The sequence below is a fragment of the Littorina saxatilis genome, linkage group LG11 (genome assembly GCF_037325665.1).
Source record: "Littorina saxatilis isolate snail1 linkage group LG11, US_GU_Lsax_2.0, whole genome shotgun sequence".
In the NCBI taxonomy this organism is placed as follows: domain Eukaryota; kingdom Metazoa; phylum Mollusca; class Gastropoda; order Littorinimorpha; family Littorinidae; genus Littorina; species Littorina saxatilis.
This window is the reverse complement of record NC_090255.1, coordinates 32,437,486-32,452,773: the sequence shown is the minus strand read 5'-3', so window position 1 is coordinate 32,452,773 and position 15,288 is coordinate 32,437,486. Positions and strand designations below refer to the sequence as shown.

General features: G+C 39.8%; 1 protein-coding gene across 1 annotated transcript; it reads right to left on the bottom strand.

The window, feature by feature from the left end:
* Positions 1 to 792: 792 nt before the first annotated feature.
* On the bottom strand, positions 793 to 14,109 carry LOC138980261 (26S proteasome non-ATPase regulatory subunit 14). The gene is made up of 11 exons (XM_070353110.1): positions 14,033 to 14,109; positions 12,761 to 12,819; positions 9,247 to 9,321; positions 8,148 to 8,267; positions 6,875 to 6,945; positions 5,881 to 6,031; positions 4,201 to 4,308; positions 3,345 to 3,419; positions 2,825 to 2,950; positions 2,444 to 2,506; positions 793 to 1,635 (listed from the first exon to the last, which is right to left on the bottom strand). Exons 2-11 carry the CDS (start codon positions 12,806 to 12,808, stop codon positions 1,537 to 1,539), a joined length of 936 nt encoding a protein of 311 aa, XP_070209211.1. The 5' UTR covers positions 12,809 to 12,819; positions 14,033 to 14,109; the 3' UTR covers positions 793 to 1,536.
* Between the last annotated feature and the right edge of the window lie 1,179 nt (positions 14,110 to 15,288).

The window sequence follows — 15,288 nt, the reverse complement described above, 5'->3', positions numbered from 1 at the left end:
ACAAATGTAATAAAAAGTTATTGGGTCGGCCCCCAAAAATAGGGTAGGTCGGGTTACCGTAACCACACCTATTTTTTTTTTAGGCCTTATCTTATGATATGAATGTATCAATATCAGTTCTCAAAACTGCAGTGCCACTGCAAAACTACACAGTAATATGTGCATGCATGTTGAGGCAATAATAAACTATCTTCTCTTACACAGTGAGATGTTTGGTAAAGAATTACTCTATAGTGAAGTTATTCATATTCAGAGGCTTATAATGCAGCAGAAACCGGCACGGTTGGCCTAGTGGTAAGGCGTCCGCCCCGTGATCGGGAGGTCGTGGGTTCGAACCCCGGCCGGGTCATACCTAAGACTTTAAAATTGGCAATCTAGTGGCTGCTCCACCTGGCGTCTGGCATTATGGGGTTAGTGCTAGGACTGGTTGGTCCGGTGTCAGAAAAATGTGACTGGGTGAGACATGAAGCCTGTGCTGCGACTTCTGTCTTGTGTGCGGCGCACGTTATATGTCAAAGCAGCACCGCCCTGATATGGCCCTTTGTGGTCGGCTGGGTGTTAAGCAAGCAAACAAACAAACAAACAAAATGCAGCAGAAAAATGTACCTGAATTTGCAATGCAAAAGTTCACGATACCCAGATTTGTTTATACATTTCCATGTGGATTTTTCACACGGATGTAATTTGAATGATTTTCTGACTGCATCTGCTATCACATAAAGGAAAGCAATGCACATTACATGCACTGAAACACACACACACACACACACACACACACACTAAACACAATAGTAAATGTAAAACATTTATTTCAACACACAAAAAACATACATTCTTGCAACAGAGTAGACATTATTTCACACAGAAGACAAAACAAGTTTTAATGAAACAAATATTGAAGAGTGTGAATTCAATCATTCAATGAGGCTTATATCGCGCATATTCCGTGGGTACAGTTCTAGGCGCTCTGCAGTGATGCCGTGTGAGATGAAATTTTATACGGCCAGTAGATTGCAGCCATGTCGGCGCATATTTACTTTTCACGGCCTTATTCATACGTTTCCATTCATTCATATCTGTATGTTCTATACAACTGCTTTGTTTTAGTAATTGCCTGACTTACATGTCAATTTTCTTTTCTATCCCTCATTTATTCGAGATTCACTCATTGCTTTTGATGTTGCAGATATTTCTGTAGCAAGAATTCTGTTAATATCCCTTTCCTGGAATAAAGCAGTGGACGTTAACATCCAAAAAAGTATGTAAAGCCAAAGCCCAGCCTACCACAGTGTGGCTTTACAAAGGTGCTTTGTAACACTAACAATAGCAAGCGCTGATAACAAATGTTCATAATTTCAAAGAAATACCACAATCCCCCTTACTCCCCCATTTTAACACCCCCCCCCCCCCCCCTCAAAGAAAATAAATGTTAAAAAAAGAACATTTGCAGCAAAACCCTGCCCACCCAAACTAGGTTCTTTCATTCACAATGGGCAGATGTTGCAACGAAGGTGCGATGACGAAGTGGAGATGGAACTACTTGAAGACGACAGTGTGTAGCATGGCTCCCAGACACTGCACAATGTTCTTGGTCATCAACACATCCACATGCTCCTCTAGATGTCGCTTAGGATCCTGAAATTGGAAAAAAGAAAGAATCCTGATTTTTGTGAACGGCAAGACTAGTTACAGAAAACCTGAAGACAAAGACCGACTTGCACACCAATTTATAAAATATTTTTTCTCATGGATATCATGTTTACAGAGAAAATGTGAGCTGAACAAAAGCAGTACAGTACAGAATCATAAAAGTTCATGGTGTCTGCTTAATCAGATGCACACATGGTTCACGTTTTTATAAATCTTGATCTACGTGTGCATGAAAGAGAGTCCTACATTCTAAATCATATCTTCTACTCCACTCTGTCTTGCACAGTCAAACCTGCTCCAGCATCTCAAGATAACGACCACCTGCCCACAAAGGTTCCACGATCAATCAATCAATATGAGGCTTATATCGCGCGTATTCCGTGGGTACAGTTCTAAGCGCAAGGATTTTTTAAAAATTTTTATTTTTATTTTATGCAATTTATATCGCGCACATATTCAAGGCGCAGGGATTTATTTATGCCGTGTGAGATGGAATTTTTTTACACAATACATCACGCATTCACATCGGCCAGCAGATCGCAGCCATTTCGGCGCATATCCTATTTTTCACAGCCTATTATTCCAAGTCACACGGGTACATTCTAAATCATATCTTCTACTCCACTCTGTCTTGCACAGTCAAACATGCCCCAGCATCTCAAGATAACGACCACCTGCCCACAAAGGTTCCACGATAAGGTGGTTTTTTTCGTATAATTCCACAGCAACCACCTGTTCCTTGTGTTGTAGTAATAGGCGGATACCTAACTTTTTTCTCTGAATACTGACTCACCTGTTTGCCAACGTTCTTGATAGCAAACTGTTCTGGGGTCATGTTTTCTTCTTCCTCCAAAGCCTGAAAAAAAAAAAAAAATTCTGACATTAATTTGTTGATTGTGATATGTGCATTTCTCAGATAACAGTCTGTGCCACTGATGGATTATTTTTTCAACATGACTCCATGCACATTTCTGGAGTTGGTGCAAACAAACACACGATGCAGTTTCTTGCTTTCTATTTGTTGTTAAGGATTGATTAACATTTCAGAGACTGTCCACAACAAAAAACATACCACACGACAAATGCATAAAAATAACCAAAGAAACAAACCTATAACCAAAAAACACATGAGCTTTCCTTGAAAACATAACGCAAAAAATCAAGAAGTTCATACCTTGTGGTAGTTTTTGGCGAGATCAAGCATACTGCCGACAGTTTTCTCATTGAGACTGCAGTGCTCTTTGTAGTCGGACAACGTTAGGCCGTCCACCCAGCTCTTCTTGTGTAGGTTCAACAACATCTGCAAATAAAAATCATAGAATTAAAGTTAGAGAAAGAAAAAAAGAGAAAAGCACAAAACAGGCGGAAATGAATAGCTAGGCTTGCTCTTTTGCTATACATGTTCATTTAGATTAAAGATTACCCTCTGCACAATCTATGAATCTATACTTGGTAGTTCTTTTTAAATGAACTCTTGGCAAATGTTATTGTCTGCAAAAAAAAGGAAAATCAATACATATGAGCGAATAATAATCAAGGCTTTGAAAAATCAATTCCACAGCTTTAGCATAAAATGCACAGCTTTCTGCCCTGTGTGCTAATTTATTATTAGGAGTCGTATATAGAAACTAGAAATTGATAATTTCCAAACTGTCTTTTAACTGACCGCCCTCACAAGAGTCATTGATCCTTACCTTTTGTTCCAATTCATTCTTCCTGTAGTTGATGGCGAGTGAGTAGTAGTGTCGATTCAAACCGTGTATCAAAGCCTGAAAGATAACACAAAATGTAAGTCATCAGACTATGCTCTCTTGTAGTTTCTCTTTCAAAAACACACACACACACACACACACACACACACACACACACACACACACACACACACACACACACACACACACACACACAAACAAGGTTTATGGTTCAAAATCCACAGCTATGGAGAACAAGAAACATCTGTCATTTTGTTATCATTTTGTCTCTGGCACACTGTTCTCATTCAGGACTAACACTAAGGCCAAAAAAAAGAGGTCTGTTTACGGTAACATAGGCCAAAAAAATAGGGTCGGTAGGTCGGGATTTTTTCTTTTTCCCCCTCCAAAAAACCATATTTTTACGTTATTTTGCAAAAAAACCAAGATCCCCCCCCCCCCCCCCCCAAATGCCAAAAAAAAGTCTAGGGTCGCGCGAAAAAAATAGGGTCGGTCGGGTTACCGTAAACAGACCTATCTTTTTTTTTTGGCCTAAGGAAGATCTTTTATCCACAGAATGATTTCCGCAATCACAAGGGTTCACGTCAATCTCTGTAGTTCCACTGTGGCAAATTAGTAAAGACACACTTCTTGTGCCCTTTTACACAAACAAAAAAGCCTGTCAAAGTCAGACGTCCGTTACAGTGAACTCAGCAGGCAAGACACTCTGACACTTAGCACCATAGATGGGACTGGGGTAGAAACGAACAAGCTTACTGGGGCGTGCTTTCTGAATCGTACAGCTTTACAAACAAATCACACTTTGTACAAGGACATCTGTGCGGCTCAAGTGCCTCACCTGTATGGAGGGTTTGTTAAGATGACCGAGGTTGGACGTGGTCTGTCTGGGTTCCTGCCCCAGAACCATCATGTTGGGGTTGATCAAGCGGAACGCATCTATCACCACCTGTATCAGGCAAAACCACACACAATGTCAGTACATGCATCAGCAAAACAGATAATGCAGTTTATCACACACAAGGGAACATGCAGGAATTATTAATACTTTAATAGCAGTACCTTCATGGCATGAAAACTATACATGTCTCCAAACCTTTCTAGCAGTTGAAGCAATAAGCTATTAAAATAATGTTAAAATCAAAAGTTAACAGTAGGAGTACTGAAACAGAAATATAAACAAACAAACACCAAAAAACGCCAAACATAATTCAGTGAAGCAAACAAACACTAACGTACTTTCCGGGTGACAAGGCGCTTCGTTATACAAGACGCACCCCCTTCTTTAAAAAAAAATTGTAATCCAGTCACCCATTGGACGCAGGGGGCCATAGGGCGCACCAAAATGACCCAGTTTTTGCCATGAGAGGTGGTTCCCCTGTCATATCTGAGAGAGGAAACACTTCCTGCACCGGGGTCAGTGACCGGTCAGTGACCGACTTTAACTGAGTGAAAATATGTGTGCTCTGTGTGTGCGGCCAGATCAAAGGCATTGTGATCGCTGGGTGGCCTTGTTTATAGACACGACCTTCTTCCCAGGGGTCAATGACCCAGTTTTTGCCATGAGAGGTGGTTCCCCTGTCATATCTGAGAGAGGAAACACTTCCTGCATCGGGGTCAGTGACCGAGTTTAACAGAGTGGAAATCTGTGTGTGCAGCCAGATCAAAGGCAGGGCAGTACCTAGTAGCTGAAACATGCATTATCACAAGTTGTTTGACTGGTACTCAAGCCGTCTCTTTGATTTTTTTCGTATTTCATACACGGATTAGGCGCTTCGTTATACAAGACGCAGGGGTCGAACTCGAGGAAAAAAGTCGCGCCTTATGACCCGGAAAGTACGGTACTTCTAGCAAAATGTAACCTCTCACCAAACCTGGGACCCCTGTTTTGTACTTGGAGTATTCTCAAACAAACTTGGTGTATTTTCAAACAAATGAGCGTACTCCATACAGCATTTGAACATCCATGATTCAAAATTATTTCACATGCGTCCGTCGCACCGTTAATTAAGTTTACCAATACATTTAAAGCAAATGCTTCTTTTAATGTTTACTGACAATAACTGTAATCATGTGTCAAAACACTGGATCGTCTTCGGGATGCGCTTGTGAAGAAGAGTAGTCTAGGAATTTTTCTCGTCGTATTTTTTTCCACTGGCACTGACTGTACTGATCGTATTCTAGAGAATCATGCGTACAGAATACGGCGAAATCGTATGGGTTCCCAGGTCTGTCTCACTCTGGTTTATCAATCATTCTGTCAGAGATAAAATCATGAATAATTACTGCAGAAAATCACATCAAGATTCGGAGCTTCAGAGTGTGAGCTGGTGAGTGAGTGAGTGTGTAACTGTAAGCAATTCGGTGGGCAAGTTCTGTATTGTGTTTGAATGTATTCTGTATGGAATGTACTCAAGCCAAGCAACATTCCTGTGTATTGCACAGGGTTGTCACAAAATCTTATGTCTTCAAGAGAGCCCTTCATTTATAAATGTGCTTGAACAGTTTTTGGTTCACTCACCTTCCCTTTCACGCTCTGGATAGGGTCAACGACGACAGCGACCGCTCTCTCTGATAGCGCCTCGAAACTCTGCTGCGTGTTGATATCTACACCCGACAACCAGCAACCAAAGCCAGGGTGAGAGTGGTACCACCCCACCACCATCTCAGGTCTGAAACACAAAGGCACACAGTAAAGCTCTATTCGCTGACATTCCAAAAAGAAGAGAAATGAAAACAAACTAACAAATAAAACTAGACGAGGCAAAGAGGTCCACCATGCCATAGGAGGACTGGGTGGCTGAGTGGTAACGCACTTGCGCTCGGAAGCGAGAGGTTGCGAGTTCGACCCTGGGTCAGGGTGTTAGCAATTTTCTCCCCCCTTTCCTAACCTAGGTGGTGGGTTCAAGTGCTAGTCTTTCGGATGAGACGAAAAACCGAGGTCCCTTCGTGTACACTACATTGGGGTGTGCACGTTAAAGATCCCACGATTGACAAAAGGGTTTTTCCTGGCAAAATTGTAAAGGCATAGATAAAAAATGTCCACCAAAATACCCGTGTGACTTGGAATAATAGGCCGTGAAAAGTAGGATATGCGCCGAAATGGCTGCGATCTGCTGGTCGATGTGAATGCGTGATGTATTGTGTAAAAAATTCTATCTCACACGGCATAAATAGATCCCTGCGCCTTGAGTCCGAGTCTGGAGCTACGCGCGCGATATAAGACTTCACATAACATAACATGCAGGGCTGACAATGACAGTAATTGGGGGAGAGGTTTACTTTGAGCGGAGACAAATGTTCAGGTCGGAGTGGACTATACACAGTTCTTCAAAACACATTAGTCCCATAACTAACTGTGAAAACTACACATTCAAAAAAATCACACGCACACACAAATAGAAAATACGGTTTTTCATTCCGACGAAACTCATTAAATAACCGCTACTTCTAGAGCTGTCTGACATAAACAATGAATAATACGACGGACTAGAAGAACAAATAAACAAACTCACCTGCCCGTCTGCTTCAGCATGTCCAACATCTTGGCCTGAAACACCGGGTCCACAGCCTCCACACTGACACCCTGAAACAAACAACATCAGAAAAGAATGATGCAAGTCACAGTCACTTAGTGGATGCTTCCGTTGGAATCTCGACTCAAACGAATCATCATCTCAACAAAACATCAGATATGGGATAAACGGAATAGTCAGTCATTGTTCAACAAGTTGAAAATAATGCAGACATTCAGAGTCTGTTTTGAAATAATGCAGACATTCTGGTTCTAAATTCAAGAAACTGCTTTGTAACTGAACTTTTTTAGCTCCTAGAAAGTCTGATTTTAGCCAAAAGTCTAATATTCTCCTTTGTGTCAGTGTTTAGGCTTGAGGCTTCTGACTGTGTTCAAGATCAAATATTTGTGGTCAATGAATCTTGGAAGAAGCCTCATTTAGATAGCGGGTGATAAAATGCAGCATGCAACATTCGCAACAGTGTGTTTTACAGCATTAACACTCTGATAAAAGTATATGTGACATGTCTGAAAAATGTATCAGGCAAGTCATAACTTCTTCTGGCTCTATTCTAAAGTTTAAGAATCGTTCAATTCATCTTCAACCAAACTCGACATTGGCAGAGAGTTCAAAATATTACAGTGGAACACTCTTTGAAGATTTTCCCCTTCTAGGGCCTCTGTGTCCCATTCTTTCTTTATTTGGTCTTTAACGTCGTTTTCAACCGTTCAAGGTTATATCATAACGGGGAAGGGGGGGGGGGGGGGGGGGGGATGGGATAGAGCCACTTGTCAAATGTTGCTTGTTCACAAAAGCACTAATCCAAAAATTGCTCCAGGGGCTTGCAACGTAGTACAATATATGACCTTACTGGGAGAATGCAAGTTTCCAGTACAAAGGACTTAACATTACTTACATACTGCTTGACTAAAATCTGTACAAACATGGACTATATTCTTTACAAGAAACACTTAACAAGGGTAAAAGGAGAAACAAAATCCGTTAGTCGCCTCTTACGACATGCTGGGGAGCATCGGGTAAATTCTTCCCCCTAACCTGCGGGGGGTTCTGGTTCTTTGTCCCAGAAAGTCTGACACCGGCACCCATTTTAAGACTCTTTCCTTTTTAAGACCGGAATTTCTCGGATTTGTGGAGGTCTTACATTAAAAGGGGGTCCCACTATAGGGTCTCCAAACTTCGTTTAGCAATATCTAGCCCAAAGTATAAGTAAACGTTGCAGGAAGTAAGATGATTTTCTTTAGCTTGAACGTACAGTTCCGGACTGTGGCATGGCGAAAACGTCGATGACCCGAACGGTGTAGTCATCCACAAACTCTCCCAGCATCAAACCCATCACCTCCATGGGGACTCCTGCACGTCCATGCTTCAGCATCTGTCACAGAAAAAAGACGGAACTTCTCAAGACCAGGCCTGAAAGTGGCGAGTATTTGATTCGCCATGGCGAGTAAAAACATGTAAATGGCGAGTAGAAATGTTAATGTACTCGCCAAATGCGAGTAAAGTTGCTGAAACAAATGGTTGGCTTGGCGAGTAAAATTCGTTCTCTGGCTAGTCAATTATGAGAAGTACTAGCCAAAGGCCAGTGCCCCATTTTGTGGACTTTCAGCGCTGAAGACTCAAGATTTTACTGTCCTTGAAAAACAAGGAAAATTCAATTGCAGTGTCAGGCGGTTTAAAACATAAAATACATCCTATTTACTACGAATTAAGAATTGCCCTGAAAAGCATCCCAAACACTCACTCTCACGAAACACATGCACACTCGCACGCACACACACACTGACTCTCTCTCTCTCTGTTCGGTTTTCCTCTCTATTCTGCTTTTACCTCAATTAAATTTAATCAAATTAATGACATTTTCATAAAGTTAACTGCATGTAATTTGTAAATATTATATACCTAAAATGATATATAATTACCCAATTTATACATAAAACGTCATATTAAAATTAAAAAATGATTTTTACAATGATAACTTACTGACGATATCTGTCAAGATTGCTCGCCTTTGGACAATAGGTTAGGTTAAGACCAAAATCGGTCATTCAACAGATTCACCAGAAAGTAATACTAAATACTAATAGTACAATCCCATCGGGAAGCGCCCCTTGAATTATTCACAAATCAGGCTATTCTATTTTTACCTTAGCTTTTACCAAATCATCTTTTACAACGCTAAAAATTTAGTAAAATTCAGCGGAAGGCAGCATATGTTGTCACATATAAAAACACACAAATAAAGTATTTGATTGACATCGATGGTTGCATATCTAACTTTAATCTGTATGCACGAGTAAGTCATATATATCTGGTAAATTTAAAGAATAAAATGTGCCCGTTTTGCAGATTACCTTGAGCAGAGCTAAGGATGAGATGTAGACCTGTTCTGCTGTATCAACCACAGGGGCATCTGATGGAGGCGCACTCTGAAAAAGAATTAAAATGTTACGTTGTGATTTTTGGAACCTAATATCTAATGACTGCTGTTACTATAGGACTAAGTACTTTCTCACCCTCTGTAAAATTTAATCAAGTTGAGAAAAATACTCTACACCAATCCTCACTCCACCCTACTTCGCTGTGTAACTGCTAAACATGTTTGAAAAAAACTTATTTATGCAATGTATGGGCAAACGTCAAATATTTAAAATAAAATATAAATCAGTAAAGCAGTCTTTTTGATACATTTATGCATCATTCTGTATAATACTTTAATAAAAAAAATTTGCCTGAAATACAAAATATACACGTATATGTGAACAGCTCAGATCATGGGTCAATAAAGTGTTACACAGATGGTCAAAATTAAAGTACAAGATATTGCACTGGAAGTGGAACTACACTGTTGCTTAGTGTCTGTATGAAGCTACAAGGTGAAAATAGAAAAAGAAAAACACGATTCTTGACTTTGATGGGCTTTTTCTGCTCGTAAGCACACATTCTTCTACTCATCACAGCATGCCCCATTATTGAGTTTAAAACACCAATTAAATTTGTTTTGAATAAAACTCACAATTTTACAATAAGAATTTAGAGACCTGAATCAATTAGGTATATCCTACTTAGTTTGACTTTTGCAAAACTAAGTAATTACACATTTAATTGAATCAGTCAGACAGACGGAGACATAGAGAAACAGACAGAGGGCAAACAGAAATCTGAGAAAGAAACCCCTTTAAAAATGTTACCATGTTTGAAATGAAACATCGCAAGGTGAAGCCATAATTCATCACCTTTCAGTATGACGTCATGAGCGTGTTCCACACTTGAAATGACGTGTTTTTATCATGTTGTCAGCTGCACGGAGCTTGGAAGTATAATTTCCATTCAACGATCCGAGTTTGTTAAGTTTTAGCCTATTTTCAACGTCAAACACCATGAAACTATATATATTTGGAATCAGAAAATGGTAAGGAATAGATAGAAGTTGTTTTTAAGTGTCTTTTTTCATAAATAAAGATAGTGGTTATTTATCGGTTTTCTTCATTTTTAAGCATAATTATCAATACAAAACAACAAAACTATATAGTTTTAGATACAGGACGCAATAGGGAATACACCAATATAAATTTTTTGTTTCAAATATTAGTTTTTAAAAATTTGAAAAAATGACATATTTCGAACAAACATTTCAATAACAAAACTTTAAGTGACCAAACTGAAATGCAATCCCATAATCCGGCCTAGATCTGAGATTGTGTGATAAGAAATTCGATCAAATTGATGAAAAACTGTAACTGTGAAAGTGCTGCCTCGACCTTTTGGCAAACGGTAAAATATGACGTCATCAAACTGTCCTATCAATAAACGGAAAAACCTTCTATGAGAAAATCCAGTCAAAAATATCCATATCAAATTTCATAAAGATCCACTCCGTAGTTTTTGAGATATGATCTGCAGTGTGAAAAAACGCCCATAACGCCCAAAACGCAAACTCATTTGTCATGATTTGGTCGTGTTCTGCTGATACTATAATGTTTTTCTTTCCTAAAACACACTATAATAGTAGCCTTTCCCAATGTCTATGCTAAAACTGACTTGTCTGTGTTGTCAATGATTTTGCTACAGTGTGAGAACACAATCTCACGCCCATAACGCTGTGACACGAAAACTCATTTGGTCGTGTTCTGCCGATACTGTAATGTTTTTCTTTCTTAAAACACACTATAATAGTAGCCCTTCCCAAATGCAATGCTAACAAGAAGAGCAAACGCTCGATCGAGTCACTTTCGCAGTTCTGAATATTATATGAGGCATCAGATGGACAGGAAGAAATTGCTATTCACAACACAATGAGTCACGTTCACATAAAATTTGAGCCCGGTCACTTTTATAGTTTCCGAGAAAAGCCCAACGTTAAGTTGTGTGTTGCCGAACAGAAAAGGCTAGTTATCTCCCTTGTTTTTCTGATAACGTTCGTAAAAGGCTACAGATGTAAATACTTTGATGTAAAGAATAATCCTACAAAGTTTCAATCACATCCGATGAACTTTGTCAAAGATATAAAATGTCTAATTTTTCCTTTGACGCTGACCTGTGACCTTGAAAAAGGTCAAAGGTCAACGAAACCATCGTTAAAGTGTAGAGGTCATTGGAGGTCACGACTAAACAAAATATGAGCCCGATCGCTTTGATAGTTTCCGAGAAAAGTCCAACGTTAAGGTGGTGTCTACGGACGGCCGGCCGGACGGCCGGCCGGCCGGCCGGCCGGACAGACTAACACTGACCGATTACATAGAGTCACTTTTTCTCAAGTGACTCAAAAATGACTGGTCTGTGTTGTCAATGATTTTCTGCGAGAATGCGATCTATCTGTTTGTCGCAAAGACCGTGTGACACGAAAGTTATGAGTGGAAGACAAATCTGCTGAGTGCAATTACGTTTCAGAAGATAGTTGGTTAAAACAGTTTATCACTCAGACACGCAAAGGAACACTATAACTTTATTATTCAGGCCATATTTGCTTTCCTTTGTCATGTATGAAAGTACTGGCCTTGGTTGAAGAAAGTGACCTGTCGCTGTGCAACAAATTTGTCGCCATTTTCCGCCGTGTTTTGTAAATAAAACGTGTTTACTACCCACACATACAAAACGATGCTGTTGGTTCTTTTTATTTTCTTATTGTTTGATTCATGCTTAGCAGTTTAGTATGCTTTGTTTTCTTCTCAATTCAATGGATGGCTATAAAATAAGCATTTAAATGTGAAGGTGTTAAAATTACCCATGATCTGAGCTGTTCACATATATATATATTGAAAAGGTGTTCGAAAACTCGAAATGGACATCACCGGACGCAGATTTAATTTGGTTACTGATAGTGTTTGGACTTCATAACGAGTTATGTTGAAATTGCGTTGAACTAGCTTGCGTTATAAATTCAGGGATGTTTTTCTTCAGCTATCATAGCCTCTGGATTTGCATAAACTGCTCTTTTAAGCATAAAAAGTCATTCAAATTACCATTCAATTTCAAGTTAAGAATTCAACGGTATAGATGCGTTTTCTTAACAAATTACATGGGGTTTAGAAGGAAATCATTGGCGCGGCCATTTTGAGTAAATTTTAGAATGAAAATGACAAGCAAAGGGAGACAAATATGGTGGCGTTGAGTATGCTTTCTCTTCAACCTAAGACGTAAATGACCAAATTGTGCTCACTTTTGAAGCTAACACTGCCAATTAAATTCACTATAGTCATTCTTTGCATTGACAAAACTAAAAGTGACCTAATAGCAAATAGAACTCAATAATGGCACTGGATTCCAAGCTTTGAATTTACAATGCTTAAGTTCAATAATACCCCATAAAGTCATGAACATTCACATGTGATATAACCTATCTAACAAGTAACATAGACTCTGTCTTACTTGTCCGAGGCCTGGCATGCCGCCTCCCAGTCGAAGCAACCTGTCCATCGTACTTTTTTCTGAAATAAAAATCAACACAGAAATTAAAGGTAATGCAGTAATCTTGAACTTTAGTGTGTAAAATTCATAGCCAATATTTCAGTGGCATTCTTTATTATTTTTGATACAAGTCCCTGTAAACAAGTCAAATAACATTTGTCGTGAAATTAATTCACGGATTGAGCTCCAATCTCACGACGGGCGAAGTGGCGCAGTGGTAAGACGTCGGCTTCCTAATCGGGAGGTCGTGAGTTTGAATCCCGGCTGCTGCCGCCTGGTGGGTTAAATGTGGAGATTTTTCCGATCTCCCAGGTCAACTTATGTGCAGACCTGCTAGTGACTTAACCCCGTTCGTGTGTACACGCAAGCACATGTCAAGACCAAGTGCGCACGGAAAAGATCCTGTAATCTATGTCCGAGTTTCGTGGGTTATAGAAACACGAAAATACCCAGCATGCTTCCTCCGAAAGCGGCGTATGGCTGCCTAAATGGCGGGGTAAAAACAGTCATACACGTAAAACTCCACTCCTGCTAAAAACATAAGTGAACGCGGGAGTCTAAGCCCATGAACGAAGAAGAAGAAGAAGAGCTCCAATCTTAAGCATAATTAATTAATTTGGTTGTTTGATCGACGAAAATGATGCCAAAAAGCTTACTTTTTCAACCAAGGGACATCATTTACACGACAGACTTACGTCCCCTGTCGGAATGCACGGATAATTCCGTCTTTGACGCATGTAATTGCAATCGTACACAAAGGTACAGTTCATTCCGTGACTTCAAAGGGATCTAAAATAACTTGTTATACTTACAAGTGCAGGGTCTGCAAGTTTGGAGGCTATGATGCCTCTGAATTCTGAGCTATGACACTATGAGTTTAAGTTTTTTTAACACACTAAAGTTCAAGATTACCGATAATGCAATAAACAAAGGTTAAAAGAGGTAAACAGGAACACAATCGTGTTCGTTCTCAAAGTTGCAACAGATACAGATCTGAACTAAAAGTGAAACAGCCGAATAATCATCGCAAGAGCAGTTGACAATCATGAATCATGTATACAAATTACAATGACTGAGATTGTGTCAATGTGTGCTGACAAGTTCTCATCAAACGTCTTCTTTTTTGTTCACAGATAAAAAAAAATCCTTCTGTTGCGAACAAATAACATAAACAATCAAAGTGATCGACTTAACTAAGCTGATCAGACGTTGTAATCTACACCAAACACTTACCACAACGTCTAGTTTTCAGCGATAATTATTGTTGAAAATTGCCTTCTCACTAGCCGGAAGTGACGTTTGGGTTTAGGAGGGGAGAGTATCCTCAAATAGAAATGTATCAGGGGGAACGACCCGTGGTTTCCCCGCTGATCTGTGATAAATTACGCTGTTATCCCCCGTGCTGAAAAGACGGCTGCTCACACAGACCGTTCTATGTCTGTGAATGATACACTGTTGGGGCCGGTTGAAGGATAAGAATAAGAGACTGCAAGTCTGTCTGTCTTCTTCTTAACTGATTTTCTTCTTTCTCTTTCTGTCATCTTTCCTCAGTTTTAGATTTTCAGTATTTGTTTTGCTGATTAAGACCGGTGTGACGTTTTCATCTTTCGCCGTGTTCAATATTTCGCTTCTCGGCCTCGTTGATCTAGTATAAACTCTACACTGAACAAAAAAACACCCTTCGATAGTACTGATTAGCGACCTTGTGTACCTTACATTCATGGGGCCAAATTTGTCCAACCAATTTTTTTTATTTAACTTAGAAATTTGATTCATTCTAAAATGTTTCCCTTCTTACTCAAGGGACGTAACCACTCGGGACACGTTTTCGAAGAATGAGATTTTGGGGGTGAAATCTATAAAAAAAAAAAAAAAAAAAAAAAAAAATTACCACCAATTTTCTTCATGCTTTTCGTCTATAAATAATTTCACTTCTTAATTTTACCAGGAAACAACATTTCAGTCTTGAGTATATGTTGAGAGGGAAATATGTACACAGGCGAAAGATGAAATCGTGACACCGGGCTTGCGTCGCCAAAACCGGTTCTTGTTCGTTGTTAAATTGTCCATGTTTCTGTTGAGAACATTTGCATTGTTAGGCTATCTTGGAATCGGTGCAGTTTTGGGACAGATACAGGGGAAACCCCCAAGTTTCAACAAGTCAGTTAAGACAGCACATCCCCCCCCCCCCCCACCTACCCTGGCCCCCTTTACGAGGTTCCAGTTTCGTTCACAATGTCTGAAAACGAACCTTCATTTTGAAGACTCCCTCCTATTAAAGATCTGATTCTCTCAAATTGTTATGGGTGTTAAAAGGAGGGTTGCAGTGTATCTAGTTTAGCCGCCAGCCAGTCGCACTGAAGTCCGATTTTCAGTGATGGCGATTTATCTCCGGTTCGATTCGTAATTTGGGGGAACGTAGAAAACATAGTTTTGTAGTCAGATGTGTTTACCACAGCTGGCATCCACTGGCATCACCGTTGTGGACA

Bases quoted from the DNA above. Each gene is read 5' to 3' on its own strand.
- LOC138980261 (XM_070353110.1), bottom strand. From the start codon at position 12,808: ATGGACAGGTTGCTTCGACTGGGAGGCGGCATGCCAGGCCTCGGACAA. The intron at 2,507-2,824 runs GTATGAACTTCT...TTTTTTTTTCAG, and splicing joins TCGCCAAAAACTACCACAAG to GCTTTGGAGGAAGAAGAAAA. The intron at 1,636-2,443 runs GTGAGTCAGTAT...TTCCAATTTCAG, and splicing joins TCAAGAACGTTGGCAAACAG to GATCCTAAGCGACATCTAGA.